Source organism: Lithobates pipiens, unplaced genomic scaffold, assembly GCF_037356315.1.
Source record: "Lithobates pipiens isolate NorthernLeopardFrog02 unplaced genomic scaffold, aLitPip1_a1.2 Scaffold_25, whole genome shotgun sequence".
Lineage (NCBI taxonomy): Eukaryota > Metazoa > Chordata > Amphibia > Anura > Ranidae > Lithobates > Lithobates pipiens.
Window position 1 is genome coordinate 81,594,137 of NW_027507787.1, and position 17,552 is coordinate 81,611,688.

Sequence of the window (17,552 nt, forward strand, 5' to 3'; positions counted from 1 at the left end):
GGTCAGTTCTCTAGCTGTACTGGGAACTTAGCCTGCTTGCCTCTAATGTTCAGACTTGCCTTGATTACCCCTTCCTCCACCACACGGCCGTTTACTTGGAAGCTCAGTGTAATGCTATTTCTCCTTCCCCAGCTCTTACGCAGCTGAGAACAGAAGGAATGTGTTTTTTTTGTTTTGTTTTTTAATATACTTAAAAGGGGGAGATAAAAAAATGTTTTTTTTTTTTTTTTTTTTATATCTATATATACAAATGTTTTGCCTTTCATTAATTTTAAACTGAATGGGTTGAAGGCGAGTGTATACATTCACTTTAATCAAATGGTTTGGTTTAATGCTACCATCTTAAGCAGCACAACTCCCCTGTTAACGAGTTCAGCTGTCAGAATCAAAGAAAATATCCAGTACTCCTGGATACAGAGAACTATGCGACCAGCTAAAAAGAAGACCTCTGATGCTTAGCAACGACCCAGCACATATACATGAAGGTAGGGAGCGTCATCAGCAAATCCTTCACTCAACTTTTGTACCTTGCTTCTGATGGCTGAACAGAGCTCTAAGGAAGCAAAAAAAAGTCAAGAGCCATCTTCTGGAGTGAGCAATAAAACAAAACCAGACACTGTCCTACAAGTAGCAGAGGTATTTTAGATTTCAGATCAGATTCAGAGGGAAATATACACCTTACCTGTACCAATGCAGGAACTGCATAGATTTGATCCGTTTCCTCTTCCGACTCACAAAACGAATCATACGATTGCGTTGTTTGCATGTTCACAAGGCAATGCCGGTTTCTTGCACTATATTCAACTAAATTAATTAGTAGGCCCAATCCCTGAAGATGAAAAAAAGCACATAAAAAATGACTGGACAATGTATTACGTACTCTGCCAAAATATGTAACAGCACACTTGTTTGTCAAACAATTAGCTCAGCAGAATGATCTAAAGACAGCTGTGCCAATACTTGCATCATTAGCAGATGAATGCTGGAAGAAAATGCAGCTTTTACAAGAACTTACCAAAACTCGAATATCAAATCTCTGTTCTTGAGGTAGAAACCTTGGAACTTGAAGAACGCAGTTCATTGCAGTGCTTATTAGATTGTCCTGTTCCCCTGTCTTTGTACTTCCCCACTCTGTACACCAAAAGAAAAAAAAAAAAAAAAAAAATTAAGCCAGGTCCGTTATTTTACAATAATTACTACAGAATTACTACAATGTTAATACATATATCAGGATCTATGCTCTTCAGTGACAAACTGGCAGCAGAGGGCCAGATACTGCATCTCATCCAAAACGGCAATCTAAGGAGATATCTGCTGGTCATCAAAAAACTTGCTCTAGTACTGGGACCAGACATGATCCTCGCATAATAATGACAGACTTCAAAAATAAGGCTGAGACAGTCATGCTAGGGGATTTTCCAACAACTCTCGCCACTGACTCCCTTAGGTGTGTCATGATTCTATAGCACAACAGGACAACCACTTAAAGCTGAATTAAACCCTCCTCCTATCCTCTACAGCAGCGGTGGCCAACCAGTGGCCCGGGGGCCACATGTGGCCTGCGGAGCCCTTTGATGTGGCCCGCGACCTCCTGCTCTGGAAAGGCAGGTTAGCAAACCCAGATCGCAGGTTGCCGACTCGTTATACCACATCAAATCGATGTTCTGAGTGAAGCTGGTGGTAGAGGAAGAAAACGGCTGCAGAGCAGAGCCCATAAGCCGATGCTTCCTGTACAGTGCCGGATTTTGCCACAGGCAGAGTCTATGGCAAAGTTCAGTTAACCCACAGGATAGACACAGGTGCACTACGCTGTACCTGCTGGGTGGGTAATCAGTGTGAAAGCAGTTTAGGCCCTTTTCAAACGATCAGCCCTACCCAATCGGACCCTCAATTCACCTCTACAGAGCGGCAGATGTAAACAGACTTTTGTCCATTTACTCCCGCCTGCCTCCAATACGGTCCTAAAAATCCGATAAAAAGAAAACTAGAAGGGAGTTCACCCCCTTCCATCTAGGCGGATTGGAGGGCCTATAGAGTAGTCGTGACCTATAATCCACCCATTGTGGCCCGCGACTGGTTACCAAGTTGCTTAAGTGGCCCCCGCTCTTAAAAATGTTGGGCACCCCTGCTCTACTGCCAAAGAAGCTGCTTCTTTTTGATTTTCATGCAAATTCGAAAAGACCTCTATTTGGTAGGATTGTAAAGGAAACAATAAAAAAAAAAAATTTATATATATATATATATATATATATATATATATATATATATATATATATATATATATATATATATATATATATATATATATATATATATATATATATATATTAAAATTATTAACAGTCAAAAACATACAGGAAAAAAAATAAAGGACAAAGAATGCGTATTCTAAATAGCATCTAAAAACAACTGGTGAGAGAATGATACTGTCTGCTTATGAGTTCAAAGACCTCCAGCAACTGGTGGAAACGGAATAAGCAGGTCATTATTCCATTTCCACCAGTTTCTGGAGGTCTTGGAACTCATAAGCGGACAGTATCATTCTCTAACCAATTGTTTTTAGATGCTATTTAGAATACGCATGGTTTGTCCTCTCTCTTTTCTGTTATATATATTTTTATGTATATTTTTGACAATGTTAATTTATATATTTTTTCTTTTTTGTATTATTGCCTTTACAATCCCACCAAATAGAGGTCTTTTCGAATTTGCACTCATTAGAAGGCAACTACAACCTGATGGCAACTACATGCCACTGGTTATGAGCTAGAATTTGCTCTTTTCGATTTTCAACTGCCATAGTGCTGGTGAATAGTTTGACAGTTTGGCTGAGAGCATAAGCAAATGCAACAGTTCGCATTCTCATAATTCCAGAAATGTTTTTTTTTTAAACCGTTACATTGATGGGTTTAGTTCTGCTTTATGATTTACTGCTGTTCAGGTCCTCTGGGCTAAAGGAAAATGGCATCCTCCATCAGGAATAAAGAGGAGCAATGCTGGAGGCAATTTACATCACACAATAATTTTGATAATTATTTTTTATGTGGAATTTATGTTCTCTGCTAAAAGTTGTATGTACTCTGCTATCAAGTTGTTCTAGGTAATCTGCAGCTTTAGGGCCGGTTCACACAGCGAGGCGCGGCGAGGCGTCTCCGACTTGCCTCGCCGCGACCTGCGGGGATCTCAGCGGCGACTTGCAGAGGACTTCTGTATAGAAGTCAATGCAAGTCGCCCCCGAAGTCGCCCAGAAGTAGTACAGGAACCTTTTTTCTGAGTCGGAGCGACTCGAGTCGCTCCTCTCAGAACGGTTCCATAGTACTGAATGGGGGCGACTTGCGGGAGCGAGGCGAGGCGAGCCGTGTCGCCTCGCATCGCATCGCTGTGTGAACCGGCCCTTAAGTTCAAGTCGAGTTTAAAAAAAAAAAGTTTGGGCCCAAACACAGTACAAGATTTTAAAACGATCCAAAAATTGTAAATAAACCATTACATTTTTCTACTATTAAACAAAACTTTGCTGATTTCAAGCCTACTACTAAATGGTTTAAAAATGTACCCTCTACTAAACACCTTCAAATCAAATTCAAATCAGTGCAATTCATAAAATGTATCTGTATAAAATCAAAAAAACTTTACAAAAATATAAAGCGCCCATGCATGGGATTACTTAGCAATAGACTAAATTAATATATCTACAATGACATAAAAAAAAAAAAAAAAAAAAAAAAAAAAGCCAAGAAAGCCAACAGTGATGACAAAAAAAATATCTTCTATAAAAAGTGCCAGTGCTCAGGGATTAGTGCTGCGGTGATTAGTGCTGCGGCGCCCCTACCTCCTATGCCAATGTGTCCAAACTTACCAGAAGACTTAACATATACCAAAGAGGGTCTGCAATTTGTTTTCCACAGCGCAGTCGTGCATGACCACTTTCCTCTGCTTACTGCCTCTGACACAGAAATCAGGTACAGATCACGTGCAGGGGTGGATCAAACAGAAAGGTATCTAAGTGTAAACCATAGTTTATTTAAAATCCATAAAAAATATAAAAGCACTCATATTTAAATGGTGCCCACCCCGGCAAACAGGAATCATCTGCCATTTTTTTAGTCAACCACTGCCGCTCTGCTTTGAAGGGCGGTGAGGTTTTATCCACTACTTGCAGACCAGAGAGGACATGCTCACCCATACCCATACTTGTTTCATCTAACACCAGCCCTCATATAAGTGAAATGAGTGAGTACAAAAATCCCATTTTCTTTCGTTCATTGACTGACACAGCTATAGTAATCTTGACCGTAGGGACGTCCAAGCAGTGTCATAACGAGGGGTGGGAACAGCAATAAAAACTTCACCCACAACCAACAGTGCTCCCTAAAAGGGGGGTCACCATCTTAACCAACCACATCTGAACTTGCAGTCAACAAATGCAAAAGTGCATTAATACTCAAAATGAACTGTTTCCTTAAAACAGAACTAGAGAGGGTGAGACGCCAGGGGTTGTTGGGAAAAAAACAGCCAAAGCCGATATTTGTCCCTTAATGGTGCTTAAAGCCAATTTCTGGTCTACTCCTTGCTGTAGGAACAGCAGGATCCTGGAAACGGAATAGGTGCTCGGATACCACCCCTTTTCATCACACATGGAGATGTACACCTTCCAGGTATGATGGTATATCTTCCGAGAAGATGATTTTCATGCCCTCAACATAGTTGAAATCACAGAGTCCGATAGGCCCTGGTTCCTTAGCATCTGGCTCTCAACAGGCATGCCATTAAAACCAGCGATGGTAAAGAAGGCTGGAGAATCGGACTTTGAGACAGAAGGTCTTCTCGAAACGGTAGTCACCAGGGATTGTCTGAAAAACCAGTTGTACTAGGTTGGCGTACCAGGAATGCTAAGGCCAATCTGGGGCAATCAGTATCACTGGAATCCCCTCAGATTCCACATGCTTCTTCAATTCTGAGGCGGAAGATGCTCTCAGGAGGAGATCGTCTAGGTAACCTAGGATTGCAATCCCGCGTTGTCGCAACAACGCCAAAATTGGAGCCAATATCTTGGTAAAGACTCGAGTACTGATGCCAAGCCAAAAATGGAGAGCCACAAACTGGTAGTGTGCTTCCTCTACTGCAAATTGCAGAAACTTCTGATGCCTGAGGCCTATGGGTATGTGCAGATATGCATCCTGGATGTCCAAAGACACCAGGGAGTCCCCTTGATGGAGTGCAGCGACTACTGAGCGAACCGATTCCATTCTGAACCTCTTTACTTTTACAAAGCAATTAAGGGCTTTCAGGTCCAAGATTGGACATACCATTTTTGGTGACAACAGATTGGAGTGGAACCCCTGGAACCTTTCCGATTCCGGAACATGCACTATCACCCGCGGCTTAGCAGGTCCCTTACTGCCCACAATAGGGCCTCCCGGCGAGCCGGGAGTAAGGGTATACTGGAAGGGAAGAATCTGTTTGGTGTCCCTCAGAGGTCGACCTGTCAGACTGGGAGCGTTTAGACGAATGGAATGATGGAAACTGAGGGCCCTTGCCTGCGGCGTGGCTCCTTAGTCTTCCTGGCCTGTGGGAGCAAGGTACTCTTCCCACCTGTGACATTCTTAATGTCATCCAACGAGGCTCCAAAGAGCCACTCATCAAGGGTAGATCTGTCAAGGCTTTTTTTTTTTTAGATGCCTGGTCTGCAGACCAGCATTTTAGCCAAATCAGGCGCCGCAGCACCACTGCTGACACTGAAGTCCTGGAGAGGAAACGAATTGTATCCAGTGCCGCGTCACAAACGTACGCAAGGCCGTGCACTAACCGGTCTGCTAGTTCCACGCAGACAGGAGTAGCCTGCTGCTTCTCCAAATCGTAGTACAAAAATTTTGCACATTTAGTAAGTGTCTGCGACACAAGTGATGTGGCCAGTACTGGTCGTATTGCTAACCCCACAACCGTAAACAAGGAACGGGCCACTGCCTCGGCCTTCCTGTCGGTAGGGTCCTTAAATACAGGAGTCCCCTCTACCGGGATCGTGGTTACTTTGCTTAACCTGGATACTGGGGGGTCCATGACCGGAGGAGCCGGCCATTTAAGAAGGCTCTCCTCAAAGGAGTAGCGCACCACCATTCTTTTAGGGACCGAGAAGGTCCAGTGTGGGCTTCCCCATTCCTTATATATGAACTTATCGAAATAAGTCAAATACAGAAACACCTTAGGTGTACGGGCTGGCTTACAGAACCCAAAAGGGATCACTACTTCAGCAGAGGAACCTGCTGTATCCTGAATTTTCAGGGTATCACGCACAGCTGTGTTAAGTGCTCCAACTAGCGATTCGTCTTGCGTGGATCCGGATGGGGACTAATCACTGCCCAATCGGACCTGGTCAGCGTCATCTGAAACAGAGCAGGGGCCGTCAGTCTCAGCGGGGCCCGAGTCTGCGTCAGAGCTCTCCCCGGAGGATAGGGGGGCAGGGGGTGGTTTTTTACCACCTTTGCGCCCGCACACCACCTCCACCCTGGCAACGAACATTTCAAGGACCGCCGACAGAGGAGCCGGTTGCAATTGCAGGGAGTTCTGTGGAAGAAACACCAGTTTCTGAAGCCATGCTGACCCCACCCTGTCTGACACCTTTGGGGACTTAGGACAGGTGCACAATCCCACCCTCCTAGCTGCTGCAGACTGAGGGGCTACACCCCGACCGAGTGCTGCGCCATTCAGTTACAGGTGTCTGTGTCAAGCATAAACTCCCAGGTGCCCTGAGCAAAAAAAAAAAAATAAAAACACGTTCTGAGCAGCAAGGACCAGCACAGAGGATAAAAAACGCACTGACTACAACAAAATGGCCGCCGCCACCGCCCCGGAGTAAGGGACACAATCACAAAGAAAATGGCCACGGAGCTATAGAAAAATGACCACGCTTTCCACTGAGGGACACCAAAAATGGCCAAAAAAACAACTGTGCAGTGAATTAACAGAGATAATGGCGGCAGAACAGCGCTATGGCGATCAGCACACGCAGACATCCAGTGGGGAGACCAAAGACACTCAGCTCAGAGCCCCCCGGAGGACCCCTGCCTCAGGTAAACACACCGCTCAGCAACCCATCATGTGGCATCCCCCACGGGGGGGGAATAGGGACAGGGAAAGAAGAGAGGGACCCCCTAATTGACCTCCCAGGGAATGCCCAGCTGCTCAATCCTGCAGAGGCAGGAAGAGCTGTACTTGCCATGCGGACGAGCTGGGGACATCCCATCACAGACCCAGTCCCAAGCAGTACGGGGTGGCTGCTGGCCACAGCACACTGTGACAAGGACATTGGTAGTCCAGTCATGTGTGTGCCTCAGAGCATTGCGCTCAGTGGCCGCCCCTGGAGCATAAGAGGCATGTCATGGCCGCCCCAGCAGGTAGCTAGGGTCTGCACATGCTTGATGGCCAGGTTGGGGAGACTACAAGGATCTAGATTATCCAGCCTGTCACCCAGCCGGCTGTTGATAGCAGATCACAGGATCTTAAAATCTTGCACAAAAGGCAAACATTCAGCCAAAAAACAAAAAAACGCAGGAACGATAGTCTTGCAGGAAGCCTAGGTGCTTCTTTATTACCGGAGAGACCGCCTCCCGGGGCGGAACTATAAAGTTCTGTTTTTTTCACATGTATTACATGTTCTGCCTAGTCCTCTCCTGAAGGTGTCGTAATAAGATTACTGGAGCCGTGTCAATGAACAAAAGAGAAAATGCATTTCTTCTGGCCACTGAAATGAATTAAATGCTAAACGCACCTAGTCTGATCACGTTGCTGCTCCTAGACACAATGGCAGTGGGGGGTTTCCGCCTATAAACTGCTTTATGTGCATGGAAACTTACTTTAGACTAACATGCATGGACATTTAGAGACGAAAAAAACATGCCAGATGCCTGTAAGAGCAGCATCAAAGTGTAAACTAACCTGCTGTTTTTACAAAGACAAGATGAGGAATTTAAAGAGAATATATTAAATATAAAAAGCTCATACCATTATCATTTGTTAAATTGAGCAGCACACCAATGATTGCCCTCATACAGTCCTCCACGGCTTTTCCCACATGGCTGCTTGCACTGTGGTGAGGGAGTGTTTCGTTGTGAGGAATGCAGATGGTATCTTCAGCTCTGTTATACCTCTGAATGAACTCCTCACAGTGTCGAAGGGCTCTGTAAACAATTATAAGAGACATGCATGTAAGTGGCCATACATACTAAAGACTAAAGAGGTTAATATATAACACAGCCATGCCAAGGCTTATTTAATTGGATACACATTTATTAGATTGCTTAGGTAGGCACATACATGAGATAGTTGTTGAAATACCTTATGGAAACAGTGCCATCATATTTGAATTCTGTCACATGCTACAAAGTGAACCTGAGCCTTGACAAGGCAATAGGTTCACTTAATTAACGCTTCTCCCAACTTCATATACGTCCCTTTCTTTCACTTCCCCTGCCACTGCCACTGTGTGGGTGCAGAAATGGAAAAAAAAAATGCTCATTAAGCTTGCGTAAAGGGAGAATTTGACTGCATAGGTGCTTGATGACTGGCTGTGCAGTCAACTTGCACTGTGGCATGAGGGCAAGGACATAGCACCCAATTAGGTAATCTCTAAGTCATGATATGGAGCTTACACGGTGCATTGTCATGCTGCACACAAGCCAAGCAGCAGAAAAAAAAAAGGTGGGTAGATGAAGCTGGGTAGGACAGTACTTAAGTGAGACTTGCCCTCATGCACACTGGACATTGAAATAACGTTAAAGACGCCAGAAGCTTTGCAGTGAGTTTTTCTAAAATTTTTCAAAAGCGTTTAATGTTTTTTTTTTATATAACTTTTTTTTTTCTTGAAACAAATTTTATTAACACGCAACATAGTGTAGATCACTTGTTGGTGTGCAGGATTATAAGACATTTTGCGATAACGTTTCAAATACTTTGTATATACGACGGGTGTCAAGACCCGAACAGTAAAGTAAAGTAGGCATGAAATGATACATTAAAAATGCACAACAAATATGTGAACAGGAAGATTATGTGATAGTAGATACTTCAGGACGAGAAATTGGACCTTCCTAAATTTGTGGGTCAATCCCGGGTAGGGATCGTCGTCCTTTGTGGTAGACAATTTTCAGTAAGAGGGACATAACAGGAGAAGGGGAAGAAAAGAAAGAGGTGAGAAAGTAAGACTGGGAGGAACAGGGATGGGGAAGGGGAGTGAGGCAGAAGGGATAAGGGCTGGCCGGCCCGCTCAGGCAAGGGGGTCAATAAAGAACAAGGGTTCGGGTAGAACCAGACATGCTACATCAGCAGTCCAGTGCATCTAAATGAACATTAACGGGCAAAAAGTGATCAGCCCATGGTTGCCAGATTTTATTGTCTTTGGGGAGACGGTCAAGGAATTTGGCTTCAGTCCTACTGTGAATCATGGCCTGCGTTACCCTATTCTTAACGGCAGGCAGGGGTAAAGTCGGAGTCTTCCAAGCATGTGCTATGGTTTGTTTCGCTGCGGTAGTAAGCTGGAGAAAAAGTTTCAGTTGATTGCGAGTGCAACATTCAGGAGATTTATTAAGTAAAGCGAAGACAGGATCTGGCTGTAGAGTGAGTTTGAATAGGGTAGATGCCATTTGGAACACTGCTGCCCAGAATTGCTGGGCTACCGGACATGTCCACCAAATGTGCAAGTGGGTGCCAACAGTGTTACAGCCCCTAAAACAGAGCGCCGAGTATCCTGGAACGTATTTGGCGATTCTAGCTGGAACTAGGTACCAACGCATTAATACCTTAAAATTGGCCTTAGAGGCAACAACATTTTGAGATGCGTTCTTGGTATTAGTCCAAATCTCGCCCCAGGTGTCGTCGTCTAGGTCTCTGGACAAATCGGTCGACCATCTCGTTGTATATGGTGGGAGGGACGGGGGGGGGGGGGGGGGGGGGGGGGGGAATTAAGGTGAGCATATAATTGCGATATGACACCTGGAGCATGAGGGTCTGAGTCGCATATTTTTTCAAAGAATGACATGTGGTGTTGAGTCGAACTGAGCTTAGGAAGGGATTGTAAGAAATGTAGAATCTGTAGGTAACGGAAGTGTTCCACATGGGGAAGGCGATGTTGTTCATGGAGTTCATGAAATGTTTTTGGCGATCCGCCCCTCAAGAGATCCGAGACTCTGGTTATGCCTGCTCCGAGCCAGTTTGCAAAAAGGCCTGGTTCAGTGAGAGCCGGGGGGAAAAGCGGATTACCAAAAATAGATAACAATGGTGTGTGCGTGGATATGAGGGTGGAGGATTTACGGGAGGCGTCCCAAATTTTCAGGGAATGCACGGTAACTGGGTTTGTGGGGGAGCCTCTCTTGGAATGGGGTAACCAGAGTAGGTTGGAAATGGCAATGGGGTGGACATCTACAGCTTTGAGACTAACCCAGAGGGGAATTTCTGATTTAGCGTGGTAAAGAGCTAGTTGAGCCACCTGAGCTGCCCTATAATACTGTAAGAAATTTGGGACCCCTAGGCCGCCCTGCGTCCCGTGGCGGAAGAGAACAGATCTTGCAATTCTCGGTCTAGTCGGTTCCCAAATATATTTAAGAGTTTTGTTTTGTATGATACAGTGGAAATACGGGGGAACCGAGATGGGGAGAACTCTGTAAAGGTAGAGTAATTTAGGTAAAAGAGACATCTTGACCGCCGTAATTCTACCCAGCCACGAGACACAAAGCGGCTGCCAGGAAGCCAAGATACTCGTAAATCTTTTGAGTAAGGGGAGGTAATTTATACGGTAGAGAGAGGACGGGTCGTTCGCCAATTGAATGCCTAGATAAGGGATGGAGGATGTGGACCATAAGAAAGGAAAATTACTTTGTAGCCGTTTAAGGTCATCTGTTGGCAGGGACACATTGAGGGCCTTGGATTTAGTTTGATTGACTTCTAGGCCGGATATAGTGGCGAAGTTATCCAAAAGCTTACAGAGGTTAGGTAAAGTAATATGGGGGGTTGTGATGAAGAGTAGGGCGTCGTCGGCAAACAAGCATAGCTTATGTGACGTTGAGGCAAGCTCGAGACCGCGTATATCGGGGTGTGCCCTAATCAGAGCCGCCAGAGGTTCTATTGCTAACGCAAATAGGATGGGGGAGAGGGGGCATCCCTGTCTCGTCCCCCTTTGAATGGTAAAGGGCGATGAGCGTGAACCAGCATATCTAACATAAGCTTGGGGATGAGCATACAGGGCGTTTATCCAACTTAGAAAATGGGGGCCGAAACCCCAGCGTTGTAAAATATAGTGAAGATATGGCCAAGATATCGTGTCAAACGCTTTGCGTATATCAAGCGAAAGCAAATGCATAGGGATGTTTCTCGATTTCGCTATATGCTGGAGGAGAATTACACAGCGGATGTTGTCACTAGCTTGCCTCTGGGGGATGAATCCTACTTGGTCTTTATGGATCAATCCACCTATAAGCGGGTTCAGACGTAGGGCCAAGACCTTGGCAAGGATCTTGATGTCCACGTTGAGCAAAGAGATGGGCCTGAAATTGGACCAAATTGAGTGGTCAGAATTGGGTTTGGGGATCATGGTAATGATGGCTGTCAATGTGTCCCTGCCAAGAGACTGACCCTGGAGGATAGAATTAAAGGAGTTTGTGAGAATTGGGGCTAGTGTATCAGAGAATTTTTTGTAGTAGGCTGCAGGTAGGCCGTCAGGTCCGGGACGCTTATGAGGTTTGAGAGATTTGATGGCCGTCAGTACCTCAGACAAAGTAATGGGGGCTTCAATTGTGTCGAAATTTGTAGGGGATAGCTGGGGTAGTTGTAGAGGATGGAGCAGGGTATCAGCTTGAGAAGTAGGGAAGGATGTTTTGGCTGCGTATAGCTTAGACAATTGAGTGGAGAACTCAGTGAGGATTTTAGCGGGGTTACTAGTGGGACCTCTTTGTGATATTCGGAGTCTAATGGGCTTATATGATTTCTCTGGGTTCCTTAAACGCATCGCCAAAAAAGTATCGGGCTTGTTGGCTTTGGTGTAAGCAGTATGGGAGGATCTACGGAGTTGTTTGTCGGCCTCTTCAGTTAAAAGTAAGTCTAGCTCTAGTTTAGTTTTCTCAAACGCCAACCTATTAGAAACCGTAGGGTCAGATTGGAAAGAGAGATAGTGTTGATGGAGGGTGGCCTCTAGTTGGCTGGATCGCTCTCGCCTGATCTTCTGGAGATGTGAGGCGACAGAGATACACGTGCCCCTAATAACCGGCTTGTGAGCCTCCCAGAGGAGAGTGGGGGAAATACCTGGGGTGGTGTTATGGGCGAGGTATTCCGTGAGGGCTACTTGGATATCTAGACAATATGATTGATTGGAAAGGAGAGTTTCATTCAAGCTCCATTCTCTGTTGACGGGAGGAGGGATAATGGAGGAAACAGTCGTGATTGTGGCGCAGTGGTCTGACCAAGTGATGGGATAAATGCGGGAGTGGAGGAGAGTGGAAGAAGAAGCTACGGGTATAAAGATATGATCTATTCTAGAGAAAGACTTATGGGGATTAGAATAGAAGGTATAATTTTTCTTAAGGGGATTACATTCTCTCCAGGTGTCTACCAATGCCGCCTTTTGGAATTGTTTGCGAAGTTTCATGGAGGGGGCAAGTTGTTCCAGGGAGTAGGGTGACCTATCCAGGTGTGGGTAAAGAACTTGATTGGAATCGCCACACATAAATAGGGCACCGACTTGGTGTGTTCGGATGACCTGGAGGAGGTGGGAGAAGAACGGGTTGGGGTTAGTGTTAGGAGCGTAGTAGGAGACTATTGTGACTGCCGTGTCTTGGAGTAGGCCTGTGAGTATAAGATATCGACCTTCAGGGTCTTTAATTTCGGTTCTGGGGGTGAATAGAAGGGTATGGTGGAAGGCAAGAAGGACCCCTCTGTGTTTTGTGTCTGCGGAGGCCGTAAAGACTTGAGGATATTTGGAGTGAAAGAATTTGGGGGTAACGTGCCTAGAAAAATGGGTTTCTTGAAGGGCCACTATACCGGCCTTCAAGGTAAGAAATGTACGAAAATGCCTTAACCCGTTTTTGTGGCGAATTGAGTCCCTTAACATTTAGGGACAAAATGTTCAGGGGGGCCATTGCGTGGAGGAGAGAGTACGCTTGGGGAACCCGTCAGGGCCCGAGCAGGCCGACCAGCCAAGGAGAAAAAAAAGGAGGGGAGGGGTAAAGCAGAGGAAAGGAAAAAGTAAGAGCAGGAAAAGTTTGTATAGGGAGGGGGGGCAAGGTGTGAGGCGGTGTGAGCAATGACACACCGCCCAACAAGTTGGTGTTGCAGTCCGCCCGACCGGTGGCCAGGAAGGCGGAGTGTGCATCAACAAATGGGGGGAGCAGTGACGGCTCACCGCCGCGTACCCGTAAAAGTAATGTTAAACAGTATAGTCAAGAAAATAAAACTTAACAACAACAAACTCTACCAGATAAGTGTGGCATTTCAAGTATACATAAGAGGGGTATATATATATATATATATATATATATATATATAAAAAAAAAAAAAAAAAAAAAAAATTCTTTTTCCCCCGGTCATAGTAAAAAGTGAATCATGAGGAAACAGTATAGAGGATAAAAATAGAACAAAAAGTATATATATATATATATATATATATATATATATATACACATATATAATAAAAAGGGGGGGGGGGGGAGGGGAAAGTATATGATTTGCTTTACAATATAGCTATGGAAAATCTGTCACTAGAGTCGTACAGTTGGTAGAGATGTCCATGCCAAAACAACAAAAAAAGAATAAAAAAAACAGAAGGAGATAAACAGAATACCGTGTTAGAGTCAGGGTTTGCAAGTCCCAAGGACTGACGGCTCAAAAAAAAAATGACGCCGCCAGAACAAAAAGTAGGGCAAAAAATCTGGTAAGGGTAGTTCTTAGCGGGGAATAAAGACCTTCGGGCTAGGGAAGCCTACGCTGGAGGAGCGTTTCGGGGTATCCCGTTTAGCAGAGGAGGAACTTGGAGTAGCTTGACGAATCCGTCTCGGTGTAGTTGCGTTGGAGTAGGGAGCTGGACGAGCTGGAGTGCGGGGGAGAGATGTGTCTCGAGGTTCAGGTGCCACAAGATGGAGAGATTCCAATAGGTTCTGTAAGGCCTTGGATGAAGAACAGGTATGTTGTTGACCATGGAAAGAGAAGTGGAGCGCAAAAGGGAAGCGCCAGGCATATTTTATCTGATGTTGCATCAATATTTGGGGTTGTGGTTTCATGGCACGTCTCTTCGCAATCGTCGAGGGTGCAAGATCGGTGAAGAGCTGATATGCGTGGCCTTGAAATAGCAGGTCTTGTTTATTTCGTGCGGCCGAAATCAGTTGCTCTTTCGTTCGGAAGTAGTGAAGTTTCACTATGATATCTCAGGGAGGGCCTTCAGGTTGACGACGCGCTAATGCTCTGTGAATCCGATCGAATTCAAGGCGTTCGATCGGGATCGACGGGGACAGTTCCTGGAAAAGAGCGGTCGTAAAAGATTGCAAGTCGTCTACCGTCTCGGGAATGCCACGAAGGCGAAGATTTGATCTTCGTGAGCGGTTTTCTGCGTCCTCCAAACGGGATAGGAGGACCGCATTGTCATCGCGGAGGCTTGCCTGGTCACGGACCAATTCCTGTATTGTGAGTTCCGTGTCGTCTGCCCTCGTTTCGAGGTCTGCTGTGCGCTGGCCTAGGTCACGAATCTCACGGGTAAGTCTGTCTGTTATTTGGTCAGATGTGGCTTTGAGGGCCTTGTGGAGCATGGTCTCCATGTGTTTCAAAAAGTCTGCTTGAGACATACCTGACTGTGGGATAGGTTGCGGTATGTTAGTGCACTCTGCTGAGATGTCCTCCTCATCGCTGCTGTCATGAGGTTGCGGCTTGGTAGTAATCTGGGCCGCCGCTGAGGCCTTCGCCGCCATTTTGGAGGAAGGACGCGCCAGTGCTTCTTTGATTGGTTTCGGCTTATTTTTGCCCCGGTGGCCAGTCAGAACCATTCCGGGAGAAGCACAGGGCGGTCCGCTACGTGAGCCCTCAAAAATCGAGGTGATTGTCGGCTGGGAATGCAGTGCTATGGTTCGGGATAGCGGCGGTGAGAGCGGAGCTCTAACGGGAAGCGTCCGTCATGTTGAGCTTCGCGCATGCGCCCCCAACTTTTTTTTTTCAATGGATCAAAAACGCTACAAAGCGAAGCCGAGCTGTATTTTTAAAAGTTTATCATTTTTTTTTTTTTTTTTTTTTTTTTAAGTTAGAGCGTTTTTACAGCTGAAAAACTCCTCTCAGAACCCACTAGTTTTGTTTAACGCCAAAATGCCCCATCCAAAAACTGCTGATAACAGCCTATGTGTGCATGGACATATAGGATAAACATGAAGGGGGGTTTATGAACTGTAGAAAAAAAAAAAAACATCTGAAGCCAAAAACAGCTGCTTTAGAAACGTCCAGTGTGCATGAGGCCTAATTTTTGCCTTGAATAGGCAAAGCACTGGTTCACTTTAAAAAGATACTTTGTCCAAAAAAAATACGCAAACCAAATAAAAAAAATGAAACTTACTTTGCTGAAGAAGCTATGAGCTGGGAGTCTTTATATGCAATTAAGTAACTCTGGTTTTCTGGATTATGCACTGTAACCTGTAAACAAAACATTTTCCATGTTAACAAGTTTATTATTTTTAAAACTACATAAACATAGTTGGTTTAACCACTTGACAACTGGGCACTTAAACACCCATCGTGACCAGACCAATTATCAGCTTTCGGTGCTCTCACACTTTGAATGACAATTAGTCATGTAATACTGCACCCAAATTAATTTTTTGTCCTTTTTTTTCCCACAAATAGAGCTTTCTTTTGGTGGTATTTGATCACCTCTGGGTTTTTTATTTTTTGCGCTATAAATGAAAAAAAGACCGAAAATTTTGAAAAAACTAACTTTTCTTTGTTTCTGTGATAACATTTTGCAAATAATTTTTTTTCTCATGAATTTTGGCCACAATTTATACTGCTACATATCTTTGGTAAAAATAACCCAAATTAGTGGATATTATTTGGTCTTTGTGAAAGTTAGAAAGTCTACAAGCTGTGGTGCCAATCATACAAAATTGATCACATCTGATGTACTGGTGGCCTATCTCATTTCTTGTGACCCAAACAAGCCAGGAAAGTACAAATACCCCCCAAGTGACCCCTTTTTTGAAAGTTGACATTCCAAGGTATTTATTAAGAGGCATGGTGAGGTTTTTGGTGTTGTAATTTGTTTCCCACAATTCTTTGCAAAAATTAAGATTTTTTTTTTCCCCACAAAATTGTCATTGTAATGGGTTATTTCTCTCACATGGCATGTGTATACCACAAATAATGCCCCAAAATAAATTCTGCTACTTCGCGAGTATTATGATACCACATGTGTGGGACTTTTCCACAACCTGGCCACATAGAGAGGCCCAACATGCAGGGAGCGCCATCACGTGTTCAAGGAGCATAAATTACACATCCAACTTGTTGACTACCTATTACACTTCTGAAGGCCTGGAGCATCAGGACAATGACACTGATGTGGCACTGATGACAGATGGCACTAATGACAGATGGCACTAATGACAGATGGCACTAATGACAGATGGCACTAATGACAGATGGCACTAATGACAGATGGCACTGACACGTGACACCGATACGTGGCATTGGTGACACTGATAAAAGATGGCACATGACACTGATAAGTGGCACTGATGACACGTGACAGTGATGGCACTAATGACACGTGGCACTGATCACAGATGGCATTATACGTGGCACTGGGGACAGATGGCACTGACAGGTGGCACACTGGGGACAGGCGGCACTGACAGGTGGCACACTGGGGACATTACTTACGGCTGCTGCAGCCGTTCATCTCTCCCTCCTCACACAGACAGCGGAGAGCGGCGCTGACAGATTATCTCATATGTTTACATTACAGATCATCTCTCATTGGGCATGCCGATGGCGCTGTAAAAGGCCGCTGTGATTGGCCGGTTACAGCGATCTGTGACTGGCTGTGTCTGGGGGACACGGGCAGCACAGAACTTCCCTGATGCACGCTTCCGGGAGCGCACATTGCGGAAGTAAACAGGAGGACGTCCAGGGATGGCCTCCCGGCAATTGGAGTCCGCTCTGCTGCCGTCTTTCGGCTATAGAGCGGATGCCTAGTAGTTAAATAAATCCAGTTTGCTGGTTATGTAGCAATTTATTAAGCCCACTTTCAACTATTCTTTTGATCCCAACTACCAAGTATACACTAGGAGCAGCGAGATCGGACAGTACCATCTATTGTTGGACCTTAAATTTTACTGATGCTCAGCAGCCTAAAACCCCGCCACAGATATAGCACCTGGCTCTTGATTTCATGTGCTGGATTTTATTTTAACGCAACTTTTTTTTGTATGGTCAACACAAAACAATGGATTTCAGGGTCATCTGGACATTTTTTTGGGGTCTGCAGCTTACATTTAATAGTAAAATAGTTTTCAATAAAAAAAAAAAAAAAAACTGAAAAA

The 17,552-nt window shown here is 44.9% G+C and overlaps 1 protein-coding gene across 2 annotated transcripts in view; it reads right to left on the minus strand.

Moving 5' to 3' along the window:
* WAPL (WAPL cohesin release factor) overlaps positions 1–17,552 on the minus strand; it is a 215,496-nt gene that overhangs the window by 52,958 nt on the left and 144,986 nt on the right. For both annotated transcript variants that reach the window (XM_077454603.1, XM_077454602.1), the window contains 4 exons: positions 15,569–15,645; positions 7,999–8,174; positions 1,016–1,131; positions 683–829 (listed from right to left, as the gene is read on the minus strand). In XM_077454603.1, coding sequence (XP_077310729.1) covers positions 683–829; positions 1,016–1,131; positions 7,999–8,174; positions 15,569–15,645 — 516 coding nt within the window. The remainder of the gene's footprint in view (positions 1–682; positions 830–1,015; positions 1,132–7,998; positions 8,175–15,568; positions 15,646–17,552) is intronic.